Source organism: Clupea harengus, chromosome 5 (genome assembly GCF_900700415.2).
Source record: "Clupea harengus chromosome 5, Ch_v2.0.2, whole genome shotgun sequence".
NCBI lineage: Eukaryota > Metazoa > Chordata > Actinopteri > Clupeiformes > Clupeidae > Clupea > Clupea harengus.
In genome coordinates, this window is record NC_045156.1 from 4782085 (window position 1) to 4809476 (window position 27392).

At 43.1% G+C, this 27392-nt stretch overlaps 1 protein-coding gene across 1 annotated transcript; it reads right to left on the minus strand.

The window, feature by feature from the left end:
- Positions 1 to 689: 689 nt before the first annotated feature.
- fer1l4 (fer-1 like family member 4) lies at positions 690 to 27380 on the minus strand. Its single transcript, XM_031567414.2, has 37 exons — positions 27322 to 27380; positions 27116 to 27200; positions 26640 to 26802; positions 25884 to 26067; positions 24086 to 24272; positions 23396 to 23680; positions 22814 to 22917; positions 22550 to 22658; positions 22214 to 22403; positions 21662 to 21782; positions 21292 to 21392; positions 21109 to 21196; positions 20660 to 20776; positions 19446 to 19598; positions 18915 to 19098; positions 18246 to 18370; positions 17194 to 17328; positions 15405 to 15578; positions 14765 to 14875; positions 13561 to 13722; positions 12265 to 12439; positions 11615 to 11727; positions 9736 to 9852; positions 9531 to 9573; positions 8818 to 8927; positions 8585 to 8719; positions 8301 to 8417; positions 7795 to 7922; positions 7385 to 7555; positions 6810 to 6964; positions 6247 to 6428; positions 4421 to 4506; positions 4151 to 4249; positions 3507 to 3748; positions 1698 to 1999; positions 1478 to 1578; positions 690 to 1102 (listed from the first exon to the last, which is right to left on the minus strand). Exons 1-37 carry the CDS (start codon positions 27376 to 27378, stop codon positions 922 to 924), a joined length of 5292 nt encoding a protein of 1763 aa, XP_031423274.1. The 5' UTR covers positions 27379 to 27380; the 3' UTR covers positions 690 to 921.
- Between the last annotated feature and the right edge of the window lie 12 nt (positions 27381 to 27392).

Here is a 27392-nt window from a genome sequence, read left to right on the forward strand (position 1 = left end):
TTGTGAGGAACCTCATCTCTGCTATAAGGAAGAGTTATTTTACTCTTAGATTCTTAGTTTTCTCTTATATCTGTAATGCTAACGGGTTGATTGGTTTATTTGGAAATGGAAAGAGGTCTATTTATGATATAAACCGCTGGATTGGAGATCGTCTGGTAATTTCAACAAATCATTACAAAAGACCTCAGTAAACACACACATTTTATAACAATCAAAGGCAATTTTGCCATTCCATTTCATTAGCATGAAACAGCTCTGTTCTGTTCAGTTTTCCCCTCACCTAATTAACCACAGTTGGGGATCAGCGTAATTGTTGGAAACGTTCCATAAGAGGGGCTTTCCAGAGCCTACACCTGCCAATTCATTTAATATACCATTACATATAGTCCACATTACAGCAGAGAAAGAGGCAGTGCTTACTGTGCAGTTCATAAAGTACGCCCATCCTAAGCACAAATTATAGCAATTACTTCATCAACTGACCATATCATATTTTGTGCATTTTGTATGTCACTATCACTGTGTGAAGGCAATTATGAACCCCCTAATTGACAAGCACATTTTTTCCATAGAAATACTTGAATTAAATTACTACACAATGATATTGTGCCAGAAGCATATTGTATGGTAAGATAATTTAATCAAACTGTAAAAAGCACATAGTGTATATGACATTAGATAAGGAGGACAGTGCAAAGGATTATCATTCTACAAAAACATCTGATTGTAAAATATATCAGTCTGGCTATCAGGAGTAGAATTTGAAACTACAGTGCTTATTGTTTTCTCAGCTGTTTGTCCATACCACTCACTTATCTCAGAAAACATATTTTCTTTTCGTTCTGTCTGTCTCTCTCTCTCTCTCTCTGTCTCTGTTAGAAGAGAATAGCCAGACCCAAACACAAGGACATATTCTGGCTGTCAACCATTAATTATGAGCTGGCTGATGTGTGTGGGGAGGGTGTAGAGGATGAGGAAGAGGAAGATGGCAAGAATGGCCAGGATGACTAGAGCGATGATGTACTTCTTGTACTTCTTCCAGATGAAATAGACAAAGGTCTTCAGTGGGTTCACAAACCAGTTGAAGGATGTCTTGGGTCGGCTGAGAGCAAAATAAATAGAGAAATCCTGCATTACTACACTCAGAATTACAGACAGAATATTGTATCACTGTACCAGTATGAAGCTGTGAAGTTTGATGACCAAATTACATATTAGGTTTGCTAGTTAAAGACTACCAGTTGAGCTAAAATCTGCACATACAGTACTGCACAGTCTGCAGTCAGTCACATGAACATGCCAAAACTAGCAGTAATTCTGCAATCAGATGCCTCTTCCCCACTCTAATAAACTAAACTAGTAAACATGCTCAGCTGCACTCTGTATTCCTGTGTGAGAAATGTGACTCCTGAGAGAGCACAGCTTGAAAGGCCAGTCTGGGTGGGACTCTGGGATTGCTTGTGGGTGTGGGCCTTACTTTGGCTTGTCAAGTGGTTCTGGCTCCTTGCGAGCTTTGCCCACAGGGTTCTTCTCAGCGTCCTCCACGGTAAGCAACTGGAATTCTGCCTCCACTTTCCCCTGTACAAAAAAATTATTGTCTACAACTCTGCAATTGACTACATTTCCCAGGATACATGGCATTCTTTATGTGAGTAAATTGTGCAACCTGAAAAAGGTGTCAGAATATCCACATTTACCATGAGCAGGAACGTATTTCCACTGCTGTCCACAAACTGGAGATCCTCTGGTTTCATCTTACTGCGTTTGCTCCCCTTCTTCTTCTTTTTTTTCTTCTTCTTCTTCTCCTCCTCCGCCTCTCTCTCCTCCCTCTCGATGTCCTCCTGGCTCTTGAGCTTAATGAAGGGCCACCAGCCCTTCATCCTCTTGCTGTGGAAGATAGAGAAGCGAGGCGTTGCTTTGTCCTTCGCCATCTTCACGCTGCTCTGCTCGGACGACTTGGCAGCCCGCACCATGTCGTTGAGGCGCAGCTCGATGGAGCCTGGAGAAAAGGGAGCAGGTGGAAGACAGCACGTGAACAGTGTGTCGTTTCTTTTTTTTTTTTTTCCTTCTTTTTTTTGTCATAATAAACAGGATATTGTTTGTTGTTTCTGTTGATTGGGTAGATGTCATCCCTAACACTGAGGATAAGAGCATCTGTCCCTGTCAGTAAGTCATTGTAATAATTATCATATCATTAATTGTAATGGAAAACTATTAGTTAAGCATATATATGTATATTTATGAATGTAAAGCCTGCAGAGATGGCTAAGTGTAGTGTGCAGTAGTATGGCATGGCAGTATGGCAACTTTATTTGTCTAACGCATTTTACAAAGTTTGAACATTCCCCAATGGTCTTTACAATTCCAGTTCGCCCACATTTGGGTGTTCAGTAGGATATTCCCATTTCCAATTGAAGTATTTGATGGGTGCTTTTCCCCCCTGTGTGATGAGTTAATAGGAAAGAAGAGAGACCAATTGACAATTGGTGTGTCAAATAATTACCTCAAGCAGCACCTCAATAAATAGGTGCGTTAAATTATTGTCAGGAAACAAGCAACTCATCTTACAAACATTAATTTTTTCACAACCTTAATCCAACAGAGGAGCAAAATGTTTTCTCTAAAACCTTTGAAGCATAAATGGATTTTGTTTTTATGTTGGATAAGTTGCTCCTTTCTTTTTCATGCTCTTTCTCGGCATATGCTTGTTTAGAAATTCGTTTTGTTTCATTTATCTGCATGAATATTCTCTAAAATTGAAGGAGATACTTATTTGTAGCCTGGCACTGTCTGTGGCAAGACACCAATGGAATATACTAATGGAAATGTGTATCTGTGCTCTAAGTCCATTTGGATAAAAGCGTGTGCTAAATGAGTAAATGTAGATCTGAATGGGATAGAATAATGGCAGAGGAGGAGACCCTGAAGAAGTGACAGTGAATAAATGTCTTTCTGAATTCAGACAGAGATAGAGGTAGTGTATCTGGGACTCGTGAAACCTGCCCAGAATGGTGACTACCAGCACATGTGACAAGATCCTCTCAGAGCACAACAGGCAGTGATAGCTATAGTGTTCAATGCTCTGAGCTGCCTAGCATGATAAAAGCGTGTCCCTCACGCCAATTCCCAAGTCAAGGGCTTTGAGTGAGCTCTTCTGATGGCTTGAAAGCATCAGTGAAAATGCATGCTCCATTAAAGGGTTTCTTCTTGGCTCTGAACTAGCGCTGCAGACTTGGCTAACACATACAGTATAGCATTTATTTCAATTGAATGGACTATTTCCATTACCAGATCATGATAAACTAGAATTGTGTCCATTGTGTCTTAGATATGTTACCCATTGTGAATCATTACATGTTCTCCCATTGTGAATCTCTACCTCTACCATGTTTTTATCACAGAAAGATTAGAACATTTGCTCTCAAGTTGTCTAACTAAGAGAATTGTGTAACTTGATAACCCCAACCCAACCTAACTTAATTAAATTGCTCTATGTATGTTCTCACCTAAGAAGTCGTTGGCTGCGATGCGGTCATAGTCCCACACCTGCAGCACCAGCACGGGGGGCTGCCGGAACTCCGACTCCTCCAGGGAGAAAAAGGACTCCTTCTTCTTGTAGGTGATCTCCTTCTCAGTGGGCAGGTAGTCGAAGTGGAAGACGAAACGCCAGTTAAAATTCCCCTCGCCCGTCAGGGAGTTAAAGTGCACATCAGTCTCCTGCTTCTCACCCTCCAACCCTTTAATCCACCTACAGGAAAGCACACACGTGAACATACATAAACACACAGTGGTGTACACACAACAGCACACTCTAACAAAGAGACACAGTGGTGTACGCACAATAGCACACTCTTAAACTGAAACACAATGGTGTACGCACAATAGCACACTCTTACACTGAAACACAATGGTGTACGCACAATAGCACACTCTTACACTGAAACACAATGGTGTACGCACAATAGCACACTCTTACACTGAAACACAAGCACAGATGCAACCATTCAGTACAGACACACACACATAAGCGCAATGACTATACTGGGTATCTGTGTGTATGTGTGTGTGTGTGTGTGTGTGTGTGTGTGTGTGTGTGTGGTTTATTTCCGGTTGTAACCAGCCTAGTGGATGCCTCTGAGTGGTCTCCTACCCTTTGACATAAATGTCACTGGAGGGCTCCCCGGTGAAGGGGTTCACATCATCAAGCACCACATCATCCGTGTTCCAGATGATGACCCTCAGCTCGTAGCTGATGAGAAACACAGATAAACACGCTGAACACAGAGCGTCTGCTGGGCTGCCACATGCAGCCACATCCACCCCAGTCACTCTGCTCTGGGGCACCGACAATACAGGAGCGTTTGGACACGAAAATTAAATCACGTGAAGCAGATAAAAGCTTTTAGCGCTAATGCACTACCTTATGGGGAGTCTGGGTTTGATGTCGACCGGTGGAGGGGCAGGCACATCCACAGGGAACATATCAACCCACATGTGCACATAACCCTGCAAAAAAACAGCAATGGAATCAAGCAGGTAAGCGACACAGAGAAGAGGTGCCTAGTTTCTAGACCTCTAGTCTGTTTTCATATGGATGTTTCCCAAAGAGAGAGAGGTGTCTTGAGGATTTGATGCACATTTGTTGTGGCATTCCACCGGTGAATGTGTGTATTATTCATCATGTCAAGTGTCAAGTAGGCACATTGTCATGCAGCCCAAAACTATTTTTTTTCTGGTATAGCTGAAGGGTGAAGCCTCATCCATGTCTGTCATCCTCAGAGAATTGACTTACAATGACTGTACAGTGGCCTAAAATCACATATATATTTCTTCTATGACCCTGAAAAAAATAATGAAAGAAATCTGTGAGACGGAAAGGTCACAGCTGCCAGCCTCAGAGAGAACATAAAATGAACGGAATCATGAGGGTTTAACGTTCAGCAGGTATTCATTGCCTGGTAATTATCTTTCTACTTAAATGAAGTCTGGGATCTTGCTGTTTGATACAGCTGTCCTGGGAACTTTTGAGGAGAACTGATGGAAACCACCTGATTTGTCACCAAATGCATCCATTACCTTGGATGCCCCTGTTATAAGAAGTAAGTCAAGCCAGATATTGTCTAGGGGGCCTCTTTTGTAAAAACAGATCTGTGACTATCAGGATTGCAAATAAAATAAAACACAATACAAAAGAGCAAAGCTAAATATTTGTCCATCCTTTGTATTTGATCCACAATGCCAAAATATCTTTAGTTATGGCATTTTTAATTCTCTGAATGAAATCTGTGTACAACATGTGCAATCCCAGTGCCGCCCACACACACACATTACAAATGCTGATATCATTTGGGCATTCCCTTTGCCTAAGCTTTTAGGGACAGCAGTCCATGCCTTCGAAACACAGAGAAAAATACAATGACATCATGCTGCTTCATGATTGTGCTGATATCAACTGTACTGTGTAAAGTGAAATGTTCCAGCTACTTGGAGTTCATACCAGGCTATTTCAAGGCTCATGCTATAGAAATGAAGAATACATTTGATTTAGAATAAGCAGTGCCCCCATAACTGCTTCATAATGTGTACCCAAAGTCCATTAAGGCTTAATAAACTTACCTTATGGAAAAGCAACAAATGTATTATTATTATTATTATTATTATTATAATAATAATAATAATAATAATAATACCCCATACAGTGAGGTCATACTTTTAATCTTATGAGCATTTCCATTCCCTTGGAATCAACCGCTGAGCTTTATCCTAATAAATGTGCAATAAGATCACTACAGCGAATAACACCACAAGCTCTATTCCCACAAGCACTGATCACAGCAAGCCTCATCTGAGGCACCTATGCTGTCAATGGGGTGTAGCATTGCACATTACTCAGGGGTACGAAGTTACAGTAGCAGGAACAGTCATTGTGGTGGGAAATACATTTACAATCAGTATTTCTAAATGAGAAGTGTACAGTGAGCTGAAAGTAATGATTTGTCAGTATGTGTAGTCCCCATGAATTAAACAAATAGACAGATACATCATCTAACACTCTAGTCTAGTTAAATTCCTTAATTTCATAGTAATATTCATTCATAAAACCAGTATTCATGGCCAGCCCTCTGGATTCTGTAACTCACTAACTATATTATATATATACTGTATATATACAAATTTAGTAAAAACAAAAACACAGGTTTGTGACTGTGACTCTTGCGGTAAGAGCTGAGGGGTGGGGGGCATCACCTGGGGCAGGCCAGGCTTGTCGGTGTTGAGTAGGGAGCGGACCTCCACGTGCTCGGGCACCAAGGGGCACGCCGTCACGCAGAACTCCCGCATCTCCCCCCAGCGGTGCAGCACGCTCAGGGCCTTGTGCTCGTCCAGCTCCGTCATGTCCTCCTCCGTCTTCTTGTTCTTCTTCAGCAGCTCTGCAGGGGGTTGGGGGGAGTGGGGGGGGGGAGGCAATAAGGAGATGACCGCTGCTTCATCTGGGTTTAACCATGTCTCAGAATTACACACTGCAGCTTTTGTCATTGCACTGAGGGTAATGCATTTTCAATGGAGGGGATCCTACAGGCAATTGAATGTGTAAGTACCGTGGATCTTATATGGTGTTTAGGTGCTAAACAGCTTGAAGGAATCCATTACAGTCTATAGAGTGTGCTTGAAGCACTCATATCTATGTTGATCTGCGTTGGGAATAACAGGAGCAACCAAAGAGCTTGGGCTCTAAGAGAAGAAAGAAAGAGAGACAGAGAGAGAGAGAGAGAGAGAGAGAGAGAGAGAGAGAGGGAGAGAGATCTACACACCCTCGGGGAAAGCCTCTGGGGGGACTTTGAATATCTTGTTCAGCACTTTGATTTCTGAATCCCGGTATTCCGGCGAGGGGATCCCATTTTTGCGGCACAGCTCAGCCAGGACTGCCGATGGCTTCTTGGCGTCCCTCCACTTATTATAGCCATCCCTGTGGGCAGCAGAGCACATCTGTTCACAGAGGCTGTGTGTGCGGACTCATTTCTCCAGACCAAAGGCTAATGTAGTAGGATGCTCCATTAAAGCATCCAAATACACAGGTAAGAAAAATGTGATTTGTTGCAGATGTTCATAAATGGCTCAAACTGACATTGTAGTAAATATGTGCCACTTACCATATTCCATGCTCTACACAAGATGTGAAATCTTTGAATTGCTCAACGTGTAAACTCTTTAAATGACCACTAAATGACCATGATACGCATCACAGTTAGCTGAGAACCATCGACCTATGGCTAGCTAGCCAGTGGTATTGAGACCGATATGTTCAATACGTTTTTTTTTTTTATAAAAGTTAGTTGTGTGTTAACAGCTGTGCACAATTGGTTTGTCAAGGTCAGTTGCCACTCACTTGTCATAGTAGAGTGCAATACCACAGCCAGCTCGGTGTCGGCTGTAGAAGCGGTTCTCCAGATCGATGCGTGTTTCACCAATCAAGTCGTCTGAGCCCACCAGGTCATGGTCATACACCAGGAGAGTGACCTCTGTCTCCAGAGGGAAGGACACGTTCAGCTCAAAAACTCTGCAAACACAAAACACAGACACACATGACAGTCAGCTCACAGGACCGCAGGAGGATAGGACCATATGTGATACACAGAACATATATCTGACAACAGATGGCACAATTAAATATAATGCTATGCTTCCCTTAACATTAAAAAATACAAGATAAAATGTAGTAAGTATTATAATATTAAATTGTATATGTTATATTAAATTATTTTACATTGAATATTAGATTTTCAGAATCTTACTCACTCTCCAAACACGGGGTTGAGCTGTTTGGGGATGTAGCGCTCCTTGCAGTCCATTTGCTGTTGTCCCACCCTCACCACCACATAGGGGTCAGCCTTACCGTTGGGGTCGCTGGGGGCCAGGTTGGTTGCCTTGGGGGTCCAGTAGAGAGTTGCATAAAAGAAGCACCATGTACAACATCAAATGACAACTAATTTTGTAGCTCTGTCAAAGGTGCTATGTCAATTTTGTTAAAACAGTTGATAATCCCATGAAGGCATTCTTTGTACATTCTGAATAAATAAGACCATACATATCACCCAAAAACATAAAAAAGCAACATCCATAGCTGTTTTTACACCACCTATTACTGTGTATGGTCTGTTGATTATCAGTTGGTGAACTGCCAAATGCGTTTATTTGAAATCCCATGTGTCACGTAGTGAAGGACTACAGTGATGTGGCAGAAGGACACTGCACATTGGGGACCTGAGGAGATGAGGAGTGAACTCAGTGTTATGCTAGTGTACCTTGACCACATAAATCCTCACGAGGACTTTCGTGGCTGTGTTTTTGGGAACACCATTGGTGATCTGGCCTTCTGCGTCCTCATCCTCCTTAGAAATGGGATAAATCAGGAACGAGCCCTGCAGAACACAAACATACACACACACGCACGCACGCACGGACACACATTGAGGTAAATAACTACACATACACAAATATGCAGTTGTGTAATGGTGTTCTATTCTTTTGGAATTCAAAAGTGACTCAGAGACGTCCTTGAAATAAATTATATTTTGTCATTGTTCACCTTATACTTTCCCATGGTCCTTTCAAAGTCGTCCTCGTCCTCATCCTCGAAGTTGGACTTGCCCTTATAGATGGGGAAGATGTGCAGCCAGTCCATGAACTGGCTGAACTCATTTTCCAGCTCTGACTTGTACAGCTGTGGGGTGAGAAGAGAGACCCGGCAGTCATAAATACTGGCCATGCCCCCTCACAGGGACGGTGTTAGAGGACATTATGGCCTAAATAAATAGATACCTGGAGGGTGGCGATCATTTTTCGCTTGGGTTTCGGTGGCTCGATTTCAATCGCCATGGCGTCATCGTCATCGGCATCTAGGGCAGACATGTTGAGGTTCCCTCCCTCTGCTGAACGAAATATGAAATGGGGGTGGGGGGGGGATTGTGAGAGCCTGACGCCCAGAGGCCCAGAGCACACAGCTTGCAGCACGGCTGACTAATCACTCCAAGAGCACCAGGGAGACGTTCACAGCGTATCGTGACTGAGAGACTGAGCGCTTGAGCTGCTAACAGGGCTATCACGTTAAAAATAATGCCACTTTAGGACAGATAAAATCAGTGGGGTTTTTCGAATTGAAGCAAAACACCATGAATGTATGAAACCCTCAATCTGCTCAGCAGGCAATTCTCAACAGAACAGAAACAACAGTGACGTACATTTATTTCTGTTTTGACAGACTCAAAGGACACTAAGAGAAACCAGGCACGGTGTTTTGTTTCTGCCCATGACTATTTGTTCATAATAATTCAATTAAGATCATCAATATGAAACAGATTGCTTTGTCCAAAATCCAAATACTTATAACAGAGTATTATTCAGCACTTGTAATGAGTATACTGTCACTGATATTGTCTTTGTGCGGCAGGGAAATGGTGGTCGTGTTTTAGACTGAGTCACCTTCAGAAGTCGTGAGTACCCAACGATTGTGGGAACTCGCATATGTGCTGTACCTGCTTCTTGTTGGTCTTCCATGTCTTCCATGTCCTTTTCCTCCTAAAACAGATGAAGGTCTGTACTGTCTGTACTTTCTCTGAATGTATTGATTGGTTCTCTGAACGTATTGATTATTTGTGGATTATTTATGCTGTCCTTTACAGAGTTGTTTGCACATATTTGAAGCAGATTAAATCAGGTAATTTGATTCGCCAGTCTCACCTGCTTCTCAAGCTCTGCCATTGAGGCATAGTATTTGGACCACCAATCAAGCTCTTCCTTGTCTGGCGTCTCCTCTTCAAGTTCCTCCTCTTTCGTTATCCCCTTCTTAAAGGGAGCCTGAAGGAATATGTAAAATGCATGATATTTACCACCTCGGGGAAAAAAAGATGCTACATCTGGTTAAGAGTAATGTCTTCAAGTTATTCAATACATAATCTGGTGGGTCATATATATGCAGCCATTACAGGCGGAACTAGAATGAACACTAACATCACTGCCGTTCATTCGGCAAAACAATCACGCAGGATGTTTCCTCAATTTATGTGCCCACCGGCTCATAGTAATGAATGTGGATTTGCATATGTTTAGTGTGATTTGCAGTAAAGTGAATACAGATGGGAGAGAAAAGACATTGGCAGAAAAAACACAATTTGACCATGTAAGGGAATATGACGTCATTACAACCAATGAGAACAGATGGCAGAAAAATGATTTTTCTGGAATTGTTGTAGGCCATTCTGTAGCATTCAAAATGGGAGGAATGGACAGAGTAACAGAGAGAGAGAGAGAGAGAGAGAGAGAGAGAGAGAAAGAGAGAGAGGAAATGGTGTGTACAGAAAACAGAAGAGGAGAGAAACAGTGACAGAGAAGATAAGAAAGTGTCAAAAGACACAGAGGGGGAGGGAAAAGGAGAGATAGTGAGAAAGACCATTCCCCGTATAAAAAACTGTGAAACATAAAAGGACAGGACGCGTGAAAAAGCGTTGAGGCTGTGAGAGTGCATCAGATCAAAGGGCTCCCATTATCCAGACGGAAGGAGATCCTGCTGAGAGCCCAACGTTTAATTACACCACTGAGCCATCAAGCACCACCACTACAAACCATCAGAGCAGCGGTCAACCTGTGTGTGTGCGCATGTGTGTATGTGTGGCAATGTACATGTGTGTCTGTGTGTGTATGCATGCATGAGTGTGTGTGCGTGTGTGTGTGTGTGTGTGAGTGTATATGTGTGAGAGTATGTGTGTGTGTGTGTGTGTGTGTGTGTGTGTGTGTGTGTGTGTGTGTGTGTGTGTGTGTGTGTGTGAGAGCATGTGTGTGAGAGCATGTGTGTGAGAGTATGTGTGTACATGTGTGTGCGTGAAAAAGAGAGTTGCGGCACAACCCCACCACATTTGCGCCACACATCCGAATCAGTGGGCTCAACAGGGCCAAGATGTGACTCTCTCTCCTCTGCAGGGGGCGCAGGGGGGGCACAGAGAGAGCCAAGGAGGCAGAAGCAGCAAGACGTGCTAAGTGGCACAGAGCTGACAGACGCTGAGCGCGCATATGACAGCCTCTCATTACGCGCCACTGTGGAGAGAGCCAACTGCCACAAAACCAACTTCATACTCTCGGTTCAGAACAGCCACACGACCTGCACCCTTTATTAATAATGGTGATCCAATGGGAGCAAGAGAAGCAGGCTAATAGACAAGCCGTGGGCTGAAAAATACATCTGTGCAGAGTGTTAAGTACTGAGGTGAGTAAGGATCTGATTCACTCAGTTTGTTTAATGTCAGAGTTTGTATGTTTGAGATAAGGGCAGAACTATGAAGAATAGGACTGTGAGAAACTCACAGCAAAGACAGGAATGTTCTATGCATTGAAAGATGCTAAAAGCTTGGAGTAGAACTACATTAAACCCATTTTCACTTATAGGATGGAGGTAAGGAATAGCTGTATGCTTATAGCTGTGTGCCATATGGTTTGTTAAACATCTACACTGCATCCTACGTACTGAGCTGAGGTGGATCAACTCAAGTGTTCTCTCTCAATTGTTTGCAGGCAAATCTAGGGTGGGCTGGCCGCTCGTGGGCTAACCTGTGGGCGAAAAACTCACCGTGACCAGGTTAATGGGGTTGAGGGGAATTTTGGAGGCCTTCAGGGGAAGTCCGCCCAGACCCATGTTTATCACAGCGTGTAGAGGTGTGGCCTTCTTTGGAGGCTTCCTCTCTTATCACCAATAACAACAGCAAAAAGATCAACAAACAACACTCAAAATCATGAGACACATATTCTGACCGTAGGACAGTAGTGTGTGCATTGTATTTCACTGTGTTTGCCCACTCTGTCACTTTTTATATCTCCAAATATTGAACAATTGAATCATGCTGGGTATTTTCCCACAGTCATTCTTATATCTGAATCCTAAGAAATATTATGTCTTAGTTTCTAGTTGTACCACTATTAGCACTTATTTTAAGCAGAGCAAGCACAGACTTAATTTCAGTGGTAGCAGAACCATGTTCGGGAAAGCTGACTGCATCTCAAAAAAAAAAAGTAAAGCAGGGCAATTTACACAGCCACAGTAGCAGTTTAGCAGTTTATCTCAGCTCTGCACATTGAGGGACTCATAGTGCCCAAACCTCCCACACACATTAAAGCAAAAGCAATCTTCTGCTTGTAAGTCAAACATGCCGTTTTCAAACCAGTAGAAAAGAGAGGGCAAGGACAGGGCAGAATGCCTGTCACAGCCATGGTCTTCCTCACCAGGTGGCTCGGGTTCCTCCTCCTCTTCCTCCCTCCACTCCTCCAGGTCTCTGGGAGCAAAGTGCATGAGGCTCTGCACCACGTGGGAGCCCACCAGCACCAGCCGGCCAAACGCCCGCTGCTCCATCACGAAGACGGTGAGAGGAGGATGCAGGTACACCAGCTCAGGCAGCTCCTGGGGACGGCACACATCAGGGGACATATAAGGGCAATAAAGGGAAAAATAGGGACATGAAATATAGAGGGACATGCAAAATATGGGGACATGAAAAATATGGGGACATGAAAAATATGGGGACAGTACACAGAAATACAAGGACGTTGAAATCACTGGGCCAAATGTAGATCAATAGGAGCATGTAAGGACAAAGAGAAACAACACAGGATGCTATGGTCGTGTGAGGACAGTAACAGAAAAATGATAATGAGACAAATGGAATGATTTATGGGACAACTGGGAGATGGAGAATAGAGGCACCATCTAGAGAGTGGGGGAACTAAAAATAGAAAAGATACAAGATTTATTTATTAAATGTAGTGGAGTGCTTTCACAAAACAATGAGTGTTCTGAGAATACATGATTGCTTGAAGTGAAGACACAACTAAACTAAAGGCCTGAATCATGACAGTAAAATTGATTAATCTGATAAGCATAACTGAATATTTATAAGAGAGTTTGATGGGTTTCATCAAGTGACTGTAATTTAATAAGTAGCTTCCCCATTGGCTCTAATTGTAGGGATTTCTTTTTTTTTTAAATGTGTTTATTGATCAGACCACAAAGCATATTACAAACAGTATAGGAATTTACCACATGAACAGGAGTAACCACATGAACAAATGTGGTACCTGCCACCCACCCACCCACCAAACCCATTGAGTCCAATTGAGTACGTCCAGTTGAGTACATCACACAAATCTATAAGTGATAAGTGTATCAAACTAAAATAAGTAAATAGATCAAATTAAAATTTAAAATTAAAAAAAAAAAAAAAAGAAAAGAGGGGGAGAAGGAGAGGAAAAGGAGAAGGAGGGGGGGGTTGTTAGTCAGTGTCGATTGACGTTAGGCGGTTCATGAACAATAAGAAGGAGTCCCAGGTTTGTTGTTGGGATTTCTGCATCACATTGATTCATCTTCCACCAGCAACATTTTTAAAAACAAATAAAAAATTGAAGGTGGGGAAAGAAACTGGTTGAATTGACATGGAATAGCTCAAATACATCTAAATGTATACACGAAAACAAACCCCAAGGCACTGAAATTGGAAAATGGTCCGGAACAACAGGCTCTCTCACCACATCAAAGTGCTTGACCATCTCAGTGAAGTTTGGATTGAGTTTGTAGCTCTCGATCTCCTCCGACTCTATCATCTGTCCCGCACACTCAATCCGCACCTGAGGCTTCTCCACTTCAAACAGATTCACCCGTCTCAGATCCCGTAGACCCCAGTACAGCACCTACACACACACACGTACACACACATGCACACACAGAGACACACAATCAACAAAACCAGCATCCCAAAATACAAACACACACACAGACACACATACACACAACTAAAACCATTATGCCAAAATACAAATACACAAACACACACGCATGCACGCACGCACGCATAAATATGGACAAAGAAACAAAACCAATAAAACCACAAACTGCCTTCAGTTTGAGACAAGGTCTGTACTCTGCAAAGCAATACATGCATGACTATTTCATTACATCTTTTCAGTGCACAGAATGTAATATCTGATGTGGCTAAAACTATTTCATGTGTGAGTGACCTTGTTGAAACAGGGCTTCACATGCTTAATTACTCAAGGTGCTGAAACATCATTACTGGTTTCAGTAACGCGCAGCAGTCTAAACAAAGGCACTAATCAAAACAACACCCCAAACAAAACAACAAGGCCGACCTGGCAAGGCACACATGCAAACTGGTTCATCCCAAAGTGTAATTGAATGTGAACCAAACATGAACCTCACAGCATTCCTCATCAGTTCCACCCATGTAGGGTTTTAGATTTATGTTGAACATATATGTTTATTAAAAATCACAATCTTTGTGATGACCTCAAACTGCTGATTACACCAAGGTCATGCGCTCAATACAAAGTTAATACACACTGATGAAAATGTAGATCTGCACTGTAAGTCACTTTGGATAAATGCACCTGCTAAATTAATACATGGAAATGTACTTGACGTAACACTTCCTTCACAGCAACATAAGTCATGTATCTTAAATAAATCCTAAATGACACATAGTGCTCTGGAATACCAAGAAACATTTTACTCTGACCAAATATTCTTCTCAAAAATAGTTCTCTTGCAAAATAACGCTGTAACTCTTTACTGAATACACATATAATCCAAATAAATACTGATATAGCAGAGTATGTCTTTAATAAAGTAAATTGAAGCTTGACAGAGCCCTGCAGCCACTTTTGACTCAGCACAGATGTTTAATTACTGTTTATTTCCGGATGTTTCTCTCACCTCGATCCTGAATTTGCGCAGCACGGGCCGGACTCCCTCTGGGATGATGTAACACCTCTCCTCTGTCAGGAACTCAGGGTCCCGGGGGGCCACATCCGCCGGAAGGGAAGGCTGCAGGCACACACAAACACACACGCACACACACACACACTCACACACACACACACACACACACACACACACACACACACACACACACAAACACAGTCGGAGTGAGAAGAAAAGTCAAAGAGACAGGACCTTTGCCCTATCTAAAAAGATAGAGCAAAGGAAATATGGAAGGATGGTTTGCAAGTCTGTGGAGGCTATGGGGGTGACCTTCCCAAAACTCACATAATCTATCTAACAGAGAGAGAACGAGTGTGTGTGAGGGAGAGACAGGTGGGGGGAGGGTCAGATATATCAATCTCCCAATAACTTGCATAGTTGTCAGTGGTTTAAAAGACACCAGAAGGAGAAAATAGGGTGGGGAAAGAGAGCAAGCTGGCATGACATACACACGAACAAGGACACACAGACTTCTAAAAATCTGGCAGAATCTAGTTTAATTTTAGAGCGAGCGAGAACGAGGCGGAGAGAAGGAGAGATGCGGCTGGAGAGAGAAAGTGGATGACCAGCACTGGCCCTCTGGGGGTCTCACCTCTCCGAAGCTGGCGTAGTCCAGCTCGATGAGCTCAAAGGCTGCCAGCAGCTCGCCCGCCTTCACCTTGCCCTTGCTAATGTCAAAGAACTGCAGCATGGGTTTCCTGTAGGGCTCCTCCACGAACTTCAGCTCTGGACTGGCGAACGCTCGCCCCAGAGACTGGGGACTGCCCTGTGGGGGGAATGGGGGGGGGCTGTTTAGTAGCATGTCTGTGTAAGAGAGAGTGTGTGTGAGGGAGTGGGGATACGCATGTGTGTGTGTAAGAGAGTGTGTGTGTGTGAGTGGGGATAAGCATGTGTGTGTGTAAGGGAAAGTGTGTGTGAGCTAGAGAGAGTGTGTGTGAGTGAGTGGGGATACGCATGTGTTTGTGTAAGAGAGAGTGTGTGTGAGTGAGTGTGGATAAGCATGTCTGTGTATGAGAGAGAATGTGTGTGAGTGAGTGTGGATAAGCATGTCTGTGTATGAGAGAGAATGTGTGTGAGTGAGTGTGGATGAGCATGTGTGTGTGTAAGGGAGAGTGTATGTGAGTCTATCTGTGAAAGAGATAGTGTTGTGCAACAGGATAATATACAAGAGAGAAAAAGACATCCGTGTGTGTGTGCATGCATGAATGTGTGTGAAAGAGGGAGTGTGTGCCGGTTGTAAGTGTGTGTCTGTGAGTGTATGCAAGATTGCGTTCATGTTGTGAGTTTGTGTTTTATGTGTGATAGAGATAGTGTGTGCATGTTGTGTATTAAATCAGTAGCAAAATTGGACTGCCCTGCATTGTCATATATCAGAATCAGAATCAGAATCAGGTTTTATTGGCCAAGTAAGTTTGCACAAACAAGGAATTTGACTTGGTAAAGTGACTCTCAGTGTGCTTACACAAAATATACAACACAATACAATACAATACAATACAAACAAACAAACAGTGCAACAGTGCAATGGACTAAGGAGTTTAAAAAAGTATGTACAAGGCGGAATGGCTATATACAGTAGCTGTGAAATGTTGCACAACAGTAGTGCAAAGAAGAAGTGGAGAGTGCGAGAAGTGCAGGGATAAATATATAAATATAAATATATATGCTACAGTGGGTTAGTTGTTCAGTAGTGAGACGGCGAGGGGGAAGAAACTGTTTTTGTGTCTGGAGGTTTTGGCGAACAGTGATCTGTAGCGTCTACCAGAGGGGAGGAGTTTGAATAATTTGTGTCCGGGGTGTGAGGGGTCTGCAGTGATTTTTCCTGCCCGTTTCCTGACTCTGGAGGTGTACAGGTCTTGGATGGTGGGCAGGTTGGCACCAATGATCTTTTCTGCATGCAAATGCAAATGTGTGTGTATGTGTGTGTGGTCCTTTATGTTGTAGTCTTGCCCAAGGGATTCCTGATTACCTTGTGTTGGCATTTAAACAAGATGCGAGTCTATATGCCAGACCAAGAATATGTCATCTATGTGTATACAGTCCTGCTAGGTCATGTGATGACATTTCAACAAAGGACTATACTTGAGTCAGAGAGAAAGAGAGAGAGGTGTGTGTGAGTGTGTGTGTGTACGGGCATGCATTTGTATGAGAGCGTTGTGTGTGAGTGATGTGTGCCTTTGGTGAACAGTTGGGTAAATAATACCTGACATAAATGCATGAGCACTCGTATGTTAGCAGTGTAAACATATAGATTGCACGCTCTCTCTCTCTCTCTTTCACACACACACACACACACACACACACACATAAACTATACAATGTATCACATTAAAATGAAGCAGCGGTTGGAATCTTCCCTCTGGGCTACAGTAAGGGCTCACCAGTTTGTTGTAGTCATAGATGTTGACAATGACCACTGGGGGGTCATCCCTGAAGTTGCCTTTACTGCCCTCCATCAGGATCTGCTCAAACAGCAGCAGCTCGCTCCACGTGGGGGACAGAGTATCCTCTATCACCTGCACAGTCATAGATCAACAGCATGTGTGAATGGGGAGGGTGTGAGAACAGACGTCTCAAAAGCCACACTGTTTGAGTTTGGGACTAGTGTGTGCTTACTGTAAGTGTTTGCTTGTGAGAGAGAGGGGGAGAGAAAGAAAGAGAGAAAGAGAGAAAGAGAGAGAAAACAAGGAACTTCCTCTTCACCTGCCAGGCCATGTTCTTACACATAAAGAACAGAGGGACGGAAACGCTGCTACTGAAGAACAGTCCAACAACAATTGATTCTTCTGAAGAAAGAAAGAGAGTGTGTGTGTGTGTGTGTGTGTGTGTGTGTGTGTGTGTGTGTGTGTGTGTGTGTGTGTGTGTGTGTGTGTGTGTGTGTGTACTGCATTATAAACAAAGCCTCATAAGACCAATAATGTTTACAAAGCTAATCCTGCATTCAGAAGACAGATTTGTAGTCAATTGAATTTAGATTCAAGCCACTGGGGAATCAGTGCTTCAGTGATTGTTTTTTTTAACTCTGAAGAACACAATGTCTGTCATCATTGTCTTGTTTGAATGTAATGATTTTGTTTAATTTCATTTTATTAAAACTCCCTGAAACACTGCTATGGGACCTGACCCTTTTGAAGTGGAATTACTCTCAATCAAACTAAATTGCCTTCAAATAAATTGTTTTGTGCTTTTGTGTGTTTGCAGTGGTGTGAATGCATATATCCTGAAGCTTTTATCTATTATTCTTATGCTAAAGATATGAGACTGCATGTTTGTTTTGTGTTTGTTTTGTATGTGTGTGTGTGTGTGTGTGTGTGTGTGAGTGTGTGTGTGTTGGTATGATTTTTCCATGTGTATGCGTGCATGTGTATGTGTGTGAACATCTGTTTACAAGCATGAGTAGATGTGCTAGGCTAATGGGCACACACTCACTCACCCGCGTGACCTGGCACTGAGTTGAGAACACTACTTTAGTGAAGGGGTCGGAGAGGCCGTTGTCGTCTGCCGCGATGATGCCCCGCGCCTGGTAGATGTGAGCCCTCAGCTGGAAGTAGCGACTGTCTGCAGGATCCGAGCGAAGGCACAATATCACAATATCACGATAACATATCAGATGCTGAATTTCTATGTTTAAGGCTAGTGTGGTAAGGATTCTAGAGTTATAAGTATACGATTAGGATTACAGGTCTATGATTATACTTTGACTGCCGTGTAGCAGTGACTGGTGCTGAATACATACATACCTGAAAGGATAAAATGTGCACCTACACCAATGTGAGTTATGGCCTACTTTATAATCTACCAGGTGACCTACCTTTTGGCTGAAAATAATGCAAAGGTATATTCACCTCAGAAAAGTTAAAAAAAAATAGTAACACATTCCATGGAGCCAGAGCTACAGAGCCGCCTACATTTGGAATAAAACCGTACGCTATATAAATGCAAATGCTCGCTGTGCTGTGAATGACCTTGGATGACACTATCAGCCAAATCTCTGATGTAAATGTAATGTACGGCCCTGAAAGTTCAGGACAGGAAGGAGAACGTAGCAGTCCGACAGAATCAGTTTGTTTAAATCAGAAAGAGATGAGGTCATGGGGTGTACCTTCCACAGCCAGCTTGCAGGGGGGCATGTTTGGACGGATGGACGTGCCAAAGATGACCTCCTCCTGAACGGGTCTAAACTCCTCTGGCAGGCTGCTCACACAATTCTTGGCGTATTTGGTGATGCCGAGCCACAGGTACACCTCCAGTTTGGCAAAAATCTCACCGACAGGAGCTCCTGGGGTCTGTCCAGAGGAGCAATAAGTACAAAATGGTCATATATAGAGAAGCAATTAAAATGGTTTAGTGGTTAAATGGTTTTCTTTTAATGAATAGTATTGCAGTTTTAAAGCTTTGAAAAAGGTCTCTAGACCAGGCCTTTGAGGACCTAATAAGGAAAGTAAAATAATCTATAATCAGTTAACGTTTGCCTTCCAATATTCTATAATGTTCTATTTGAGATCTATTCTTTCTATCACTCAGTGCAGCGTGAGATGTAATTAGTGAGTGCAAAGCAATTTCTATGAGAAAGCAATCATAGTAAGAATGGAAGCAGCAGTGTGACGTAGAAGTGAAGTGCTGTGGGGGAAACCTTCATGTAGACGGTGGTGAGCTTGCCACAGTCGCGGCCTTTCTCCTCCTCCACCAGAGAGAAGAGGAGTGTGTGGGAGGGGATGCGGGTATAGGCCACACGCCTGCCGGCGCTAAGCATCCACACGAACACGTCAGGCAGTGTGCTCTGAGGCTGCGCAGTTATTACACACACAGGGGTGCACATAGACACACACACACACACACAGAGAGGCAGACACACGTGCACACACACACACAGACAGACAGACAAACACACACACACACACACACACACACACATACACAGACAGACACACAGACAGACACACACACACACACACACAAACAGGGTTAGAGACAAGGCAAACATACATAAAGAGGATACTGTGGTGGAAAACATGTGAATGAATATCAACACTCAGTATAACCTCTATGATAGTCATGATGCCAAACTACTAAAACTACTAAAAATGATTTAAACTATTGAAATTAATTAGATTATGTGCACTCTATGTTTAAATGTGTATCAAGTATAGCAAATATACTGATGTGTGAGATGTATTGGGAGTGGTGTCGGGGGAGCTGTCTGTATGCTGGCTGAGTGCTCCCCACTGTCTCCCAGAGGCTATTCATTCTTAACCTGAAATCAAGTGTATTTGCCTACATGGGTTACTTTCTAGTATACCAGCATCTATCTGTTGGGCCTCAGCCTTGAAGGCAAGCACAGGTGGCAGACCAAATATGACATGAATATTTCCGGGCCCAACGGATCCTCCAATAAAAAAATAACACATACCCCATGGGGAAGGGCCATGGGAGATTTAGCGAGACAAGAGGGGTTCATCAGATGTATAAGAAGGGAATGCACAGCTCTGTAAAATCAGTATTGCCTCGTAGACTTGCTCAGGTTTATGCTGTTGGTATTGCACTGGCAAAATAAACCTTTTTTGTTCCACACTCTTTTTTTGCCTGACTTCTGAAGATTTTTCCTGAACTCCAAGAACATAGTTTTATCCAGATTTGAAAAGAGGACTTTTTACTTTATCAAAAACCTAAAAATCAGCCACAACCATACACACACACAACCATAGACAGACAGATGCGCACACAAAGGGAGAGTCAGATGGACAAACACATTTACACATCAGTTTTGAAAACAAGCCAAAGACCACATGTCAATCCCTTGCCCTCCACTCCAACAAAGAGGCCGCTAGAGACGGCCGGCTAGAGTACCTCTTTAGCCAGAAAGCGAACTCTGTTGAGGATCCTCTTGGCATCGGCCAGCCTCTCTTTGGCAGCGCGTCTGGTGGTTCTCCTCCTTGCTCTCAGGGACTGCTTAGCCAACAGGATCTATGGAACACACAAACGGAAATACTGAACAAATGTATGGCTGCTGAAGGATACCATCACATACAGCTGAAGGGGTATGTAGTCAATGTAGACAACTGATGCACAATCAGATGCAAAGTAGTTTGCGCAATCAGTATACGAGATTACACAATCATTATATGAGACCACTTTTATAATATTTGTTACGTCAGTATTAGGACAGAAGGTGGGGCTTTTACGCAGTGTTAGTGTGGAACCACATTCAAATCATACTTAGTTTACTTTGGATCAGTTACAATGTAAATGGTTTGCTGTCGGTTCAGAGAGTGTATGAAGTAGCTTTCATCACTTACAATGTTCTTCTTGATAAACTCCTGGCGACATTTGTCTAAGGTGTTGGGCCGTGACGGCCTCTTCCTCTCTGTGTTTGAGACGTATTGTCTGGTAGAGCAGACAAACAGAAGCCACCACCGTCAGAAAAACAACTAATTCATTTAGACAACACAGTAGCTGTATCATTACTAATGGAAACTTACTTGCAACTTGCCACAAACTCTAGAAACACCTCCATCAGCCGCTCTTTTGCATTGCTCTTAGGCCTTCTCAGGAGTTTCTCCACCTCATCAACACCATATTCCTGGGAAACACAGACACAGTTTGCAGAGATATGCAGGTTTACTAATTCTGACCCAAATATAGAGAAGGCAGCAAGGCACACATTTGAACAGTTTATGGGATAACTGTCCAAAGACGAGTGGATGTAACTGTGTCTTAGATCATTCTGATAAGTTTTATACAGTGTGTACATAATACCAGCCAGCTGGTTGTAGATGTAAGCAAATTCATTTGGGTTTTTCACTTGTGTATGTGTATGTGTGTGTATGTTGCTGGGATGTTTGTACTTGCCAGCCGGTCAGCCATCTTGGACAGCCAGTTGCTGTTGTGAATACGGAAGCTGTGGTCCTCAAAGTAGTTCCACACGTAGATGCAGGGCTTCTCGCGGAAGAGGGGGATACAGCTGAAGGATCTGCGGCAGGGGAGAAGCAAAGACTCATGTACAACCTTATCAGAGACACGGATCTCAAATTCAAGTCCCAGTAAAGAGGAGCCAGTATATTTACAGACTGTATATTAAGTATATTTAGAGACTGTTCCTTTGTGCTTCATGACTTTCTGCCTTAAAGCAGGCTGGTACGTTAATGTCACGCAGTTAGTATTTGTGCTCTCTCTGTCCTTTTTTATGATGAAAGTGCCTCAAAGTTTCATTAGCATTTCAAACTGGAGTAAACTCTGCTTCAGCATGACATGTGTTTCACCGTGACAGTATCTCTAGATTCCTATTGTCTGATTCAAACTAAAAGTTTCCAACTTTCCATTTTCAGTGACTGCGGGTACATTGCTATCCCTCAGCCTTTTAAGGCTTATCTAATTAAATTAAAAATAATCCGGCTCAGGTACCTGTCATACTCTGTAGCCTGGGGTCGTCTAGGTGCGGTGACAGATCTGTCACATTGGCTGAGGTCCAAGAGATCCTCTCTCTCCAACTCATCCTCAGAATCCAGCAGAGCCTGCCTGTCTTCACCTAGGTCCTCTTGGTTGGCACTCTTTTTGGATTTAACAACAACATCTGCTGCCTTACCATAGTTCCCTGTGTGGAAGTCAGATATACACTCACAAACACACACACACACAGGAAAAATGTGTACAAAAGTAATTTCTGAACAAACACTCCTCAATGCAATCAACTAAGCAAATGTCTTTACCCTGTGTACAGACACCAAGAACAAGTCTCACCTATGGATAACTCAAACGTCACCAGTCTGGTGCCAATAGAGGGATCAACCATGGTCACCTCAAACAGAGATGCAAATAACAGGAACTCCTCTTTTTCTCCTGCAAAGTTCTGCATCACACAGGAAAGGATGCTCAACAGGACATGACACACAGACCAGACAAACCAGTAAAGGAAGACTTGAATTTGCACATCATAAAACATCCGTTAACACTACAGAGACTTCAGTGACTTCACAGAGAATTGTGGGAGTTGTAGGCACTAACCTCTGGCAAAGGGTGGATCTCGTCCACCTCAACAGTGACTGCTCCAGGCACCTCTGAACCAGCCTCCTCCAACTCTTCAGCAGGTCCACCGTGGCCCATCTCCACTGGAACAGGTAGAGGGTTAACACATGGGTTTAATACGACTACATACTAATTGGCAAGGAACATCAGGATGAAGTGGTATCTGGGGTGTAAACATTCTGGCACGCTCAGGTGAGTCATGGAAAGAGCTCAAGGGACCTGTTCTTTGCGGAAATATTTACTAATTATTTACTTTGTGTCCGCCATTGTGTGTCTCAACCACATATACAAATACAGTTATTGTTGTCGTTACAGACGTGCACACAAACACAGACACACACACACAAACACACACACACAAACACACACACACACGTGCATACATATACAGTACAAACATACAAAATAGCCGCAGGCAAGATCTCTTCAACACAGACACACACACAGACACACAGACACGCAGACACAGACACAGACACAGACACAGACACAGACACAGACACAGACACAGACACAGACACAGACACAGACACAGACACAGACACACACCTCCCCACTCACCATCCTGGTTATTTTTCTTCTTCTTTTTCTTCTCCTTGGACTTCTTACTCTTGCGTTTCAAGGACAGCTTTCCCAGAGCGCTCTTGACGTTGGCCAGCCCTTTGCTCTCCACTACAGCGGAGGGGGAGGAGTACACCTCTACACTCAGAGACAGCATCAGCCGGCCCCGGTAGAAGATGCCCTCGCTCAGCCCCTCGTTCAGGGCCCGGTGGATGTCCCGCAGCGTGGAGTTCTGGGGAGATCCGTACAGGTTGACCCAGGAGGGGCCAAAGGTGGGGTTGAACCCTGGGGGGATGATATAGTGGTTTGACTGAGTGGTTGGTGGTGACATTATCATTTTGGACTACAGCTATGAAATAAAATGATTGTATTCATGATGAGCCAGAAAGGAGTCATGACTGCGGAAAATGTTAAGATATTAGTTAAGCTTTGTCCATATTCTAAAACTATAAGTGACAATATGAAGTCAGAACCACTTATATATATATATATTTATAAACTATGTGATGTTTAGGCACAGAGTTGTGTTTCACATGAATGCTAAATTTGAAAAACACAGATTAGAAATGATTCTTGTTAGATGAATTACAAAACTACAGGGTGGACCAAAGTATGTAAGGTGACAACGGCAAAAAAGAACATTTCTCTCCCTGAAGACATGCTTGCATTTTTACGCTGAGTTTTCCGTACCATTCCTGTTGGGGTTGGAGATCTGCTGCAGGTCCAGGAAGTGTGTGGCCACAGCGATGTCCCCAAAGCTAGCATCGTCCAGAATCTGGACTTTGATGCGCCGTGCGAGAGGAGGGAACTGCTCGATGAAGGAGATCTGCTCGTTCCACTCTGGGGCGTTAGTGCTGCTCTCCACCGAAGACTCTCCCTGATTCACACAGACAGGAGCCAGTGACAACCCAAACATGACATGGCACCCAGACTGTACTAAAAACCTCCCTTTCACCCAATAAATCCAACTTGTGTTTGTTGTTTACTGCTGTTCAACCCACAGTCGATTAGGTGGAGCATCTTATTGTTGAGAAAGATAAACGTGTATTAGGCAAAGTAGGTCAAAGGACACTCATCTGTCTTCATTAGCTGCTAAGTAAGTGCAGTTCCACTTCTAAACTGAACGCTGCTAAACTGACTCCATTTTTCACAGCTTGACTCTCTGGATATGGGCTTCTAATAGGCCATCAGGCCCATGGCCCAGTAAGTGCCTGCCTCCTTCCTCTACGCTCCACCTGTTCCCTGCCCACTGAACACACAAACATTTTCCAACCTCTCGCTCCAGTTTACACACTCTCACTCCCCAGTCAAATCCTCTGGGGATGCACTGCATCTATTAGGGGGTGGCTCTGATAGTGAGAAATGTTCCACTCAATTCGAGCGGATGTGGCTGGTCTCTGAATCTGCCGTTTCTTTCACATTTCTTCTTCTGCCTCCTCATTTCTCTCTCTCTCTCTCTCTCTCTCTCTCTCTCTGCCTCTTTCATATACTCTGTCTTTCTTGAGACTTCTCATTAATGCAATGTTTGCAGCTATCTATTTTCACATCAGTTTATTCCCTATAGGGTTTACATCTGCTTATTCCCCATAGGGCTTTCTGTGTCTTAATAATCATAACATTTAATAAAGCCTGTATTGAAAGCACACACTCTCTCTCTCTCTCTCACGCACGCACACACGCACGCACGCATGCAGACACGCACACACACACACACAGAGAGAGAGAGAGACACACACACACACAGAGACACACAGTGATGACATCTACCCCATTCCAGATACAGAAGCACACTGAGGAATATAAAGTATGGCCTGAATACGGGGCCGAAGGAAGAGTGATGACAAGTCAGTCATGCTATGCCATCTTTATTCCTTTCACAGGGAGGAGGTTTCCTTAGGACTTAGCTACAGGCCCCTTTGTGTCTCTGTGATACCATCACTACAGTAGAATGAGCCACGAAAATAAAACTTCAATTGAAATAAATTCTATTTTTAATACGAGCAGGAACAAAAAGCGCATTAGAAACCATGACGATGTAATTACTTATAACTAACAGTGATGACAATGGACTGCTATGAAGGAAGAAGAATTCGGATAAAAGCACTCACTACTGAGGGAAATACTGGGTTGTGTCCTGAAAAGAGATAAGGAGGGCAGGCATGCATGCCAGTATTGTTTGTAATCTCTCTACTGTATGTTTGCCTTTAGGTCATGGCTTTCAGGAAAAGGCAGAGAGCACAAGAGGGAGTGAGAGAGAGAGAGAGAGAGAGAGAGAGAAAGAAAGAGAGAGAGATAGAGATAGAGAGAGAGAAAGAGAGAGAGAGAGCAGTTCAAATACATTGGCCACAACCCAGTAAACAAATAGACATATACTGTGGCAGTGTGTGTGTGTGTGGCTTGTGTGAATGAGCATGTATGATCATGGGAATACGGTAAACACACTCCCAGAGGAAAATGTGTGATGGTAAAGACCCTAGGATATATGCACCTGTTGTCCGGCAAATGTGACCTGCACATAAGGATCTATGAAGACCTTCTTGTCCCCCATCATCTTGGAGAAGCTGCCCAGGAAGCCTGCCGTCATGCTGGGTAAGCCCTCTGCTCTGTAGACCTTCAGCAGAAACTTGGCCCACGGACGCTCCACTGGCATCCTCTTGGGCAGGAGAAGATTCCTACAGAGAAAGCAACAACATGAAGGACTTACATTGGGCTGTGTGAAAGATGCATATTTTATGAAATATCAAACTGACATAGTGACAACTATGATTCTTCTCCCAGAGGGCTGACTTGAATATTTCAGCGAAATCAAATACCATGATAGGGAGTCAATATTTTTGCTCAGGGGATTGAATGCTTGGCCCACGTTAAAAAGCTCCATGATCACTAATGTAGATAGGGATGAAGGTAAGAATCTGAATTCACCTGTGTATTTAGAGTAGGACTTGAAAGATTATTGACAAACAATAGGCAAGACAAACAACATACAACAGCAACTACTTGCTAGCTTTATGCAGAGGTTAATTAGCAACAAGGGAAACTCTGGATGGCAATTTGTCGACCTTCACTGTAATGATTAATTAATAGTGGCCATATGTTCTAGTTTAGCCTAGAAATTACACTGTGCCAGTGTCTGTCTGAAAGTTTGTGACTATGTGTGTGTGTTCATGCGTGTTCATGTGTGTGACGCATTTTTTGGTATTTGTGTGTGTGTACATTGCACTCAATGCCTCATACACTCACTCACTTTTCAATGTCTTCATTCTGGCTGCTGATGGGAGGAAGGCTGGCCAGGCCCATGGGGTCGCCCTTCCTCAACACGCTCACTGTGCACTTCACATAACCTTTGACCCCAGTGCGCGTGTCCTTAGGATCAGTCAGAGGGGCCCACTTCTGGTAGAACCTGTGATCTGCAGGACACACAGAACAGACATTGAGCACAAAGAATTTCATTACTGATAAATGCTGTTTATAAGTATATGATAATAAACTTGAACTTGAACTTGAACACATGTAAGCTCAAAAGCAGCTACCTACCTCTCTTTGTGTCACAATTCTCTGGTGACCACTAAACATTGTATTCATGTATATGGAAATAAGCTATTTTGTGAGTAATACAATGTATGTGAATGGACACCTATGCTCTCTGTATAAATTCATACCAAGTTATCATGTATATAGAATGCAAATATGTCATCTTGTTTCCTAATCTAGCCTCTTAACCTGGCTGACTGTAGACAGTGCTGATGTCAATCTTGAAGGTACCAATACGGGTCATCAGAAATGCCAATGTCTTTTTGTGAACAACCTGTAAGTTCACATGAAGGCAAAGTAAAAATCAATCACAACATACAAAAAAAAAACTAAAACATGTTTAGATGAATTTGATGAACTTATAATACTATAGTACATGTAGTACTAGTACTTACTGATATCTCAATGACTTTATCAAACAGCACCTCCTGAGTCTCTTGAAATTCAAACATGAAGTTCTGGAGAA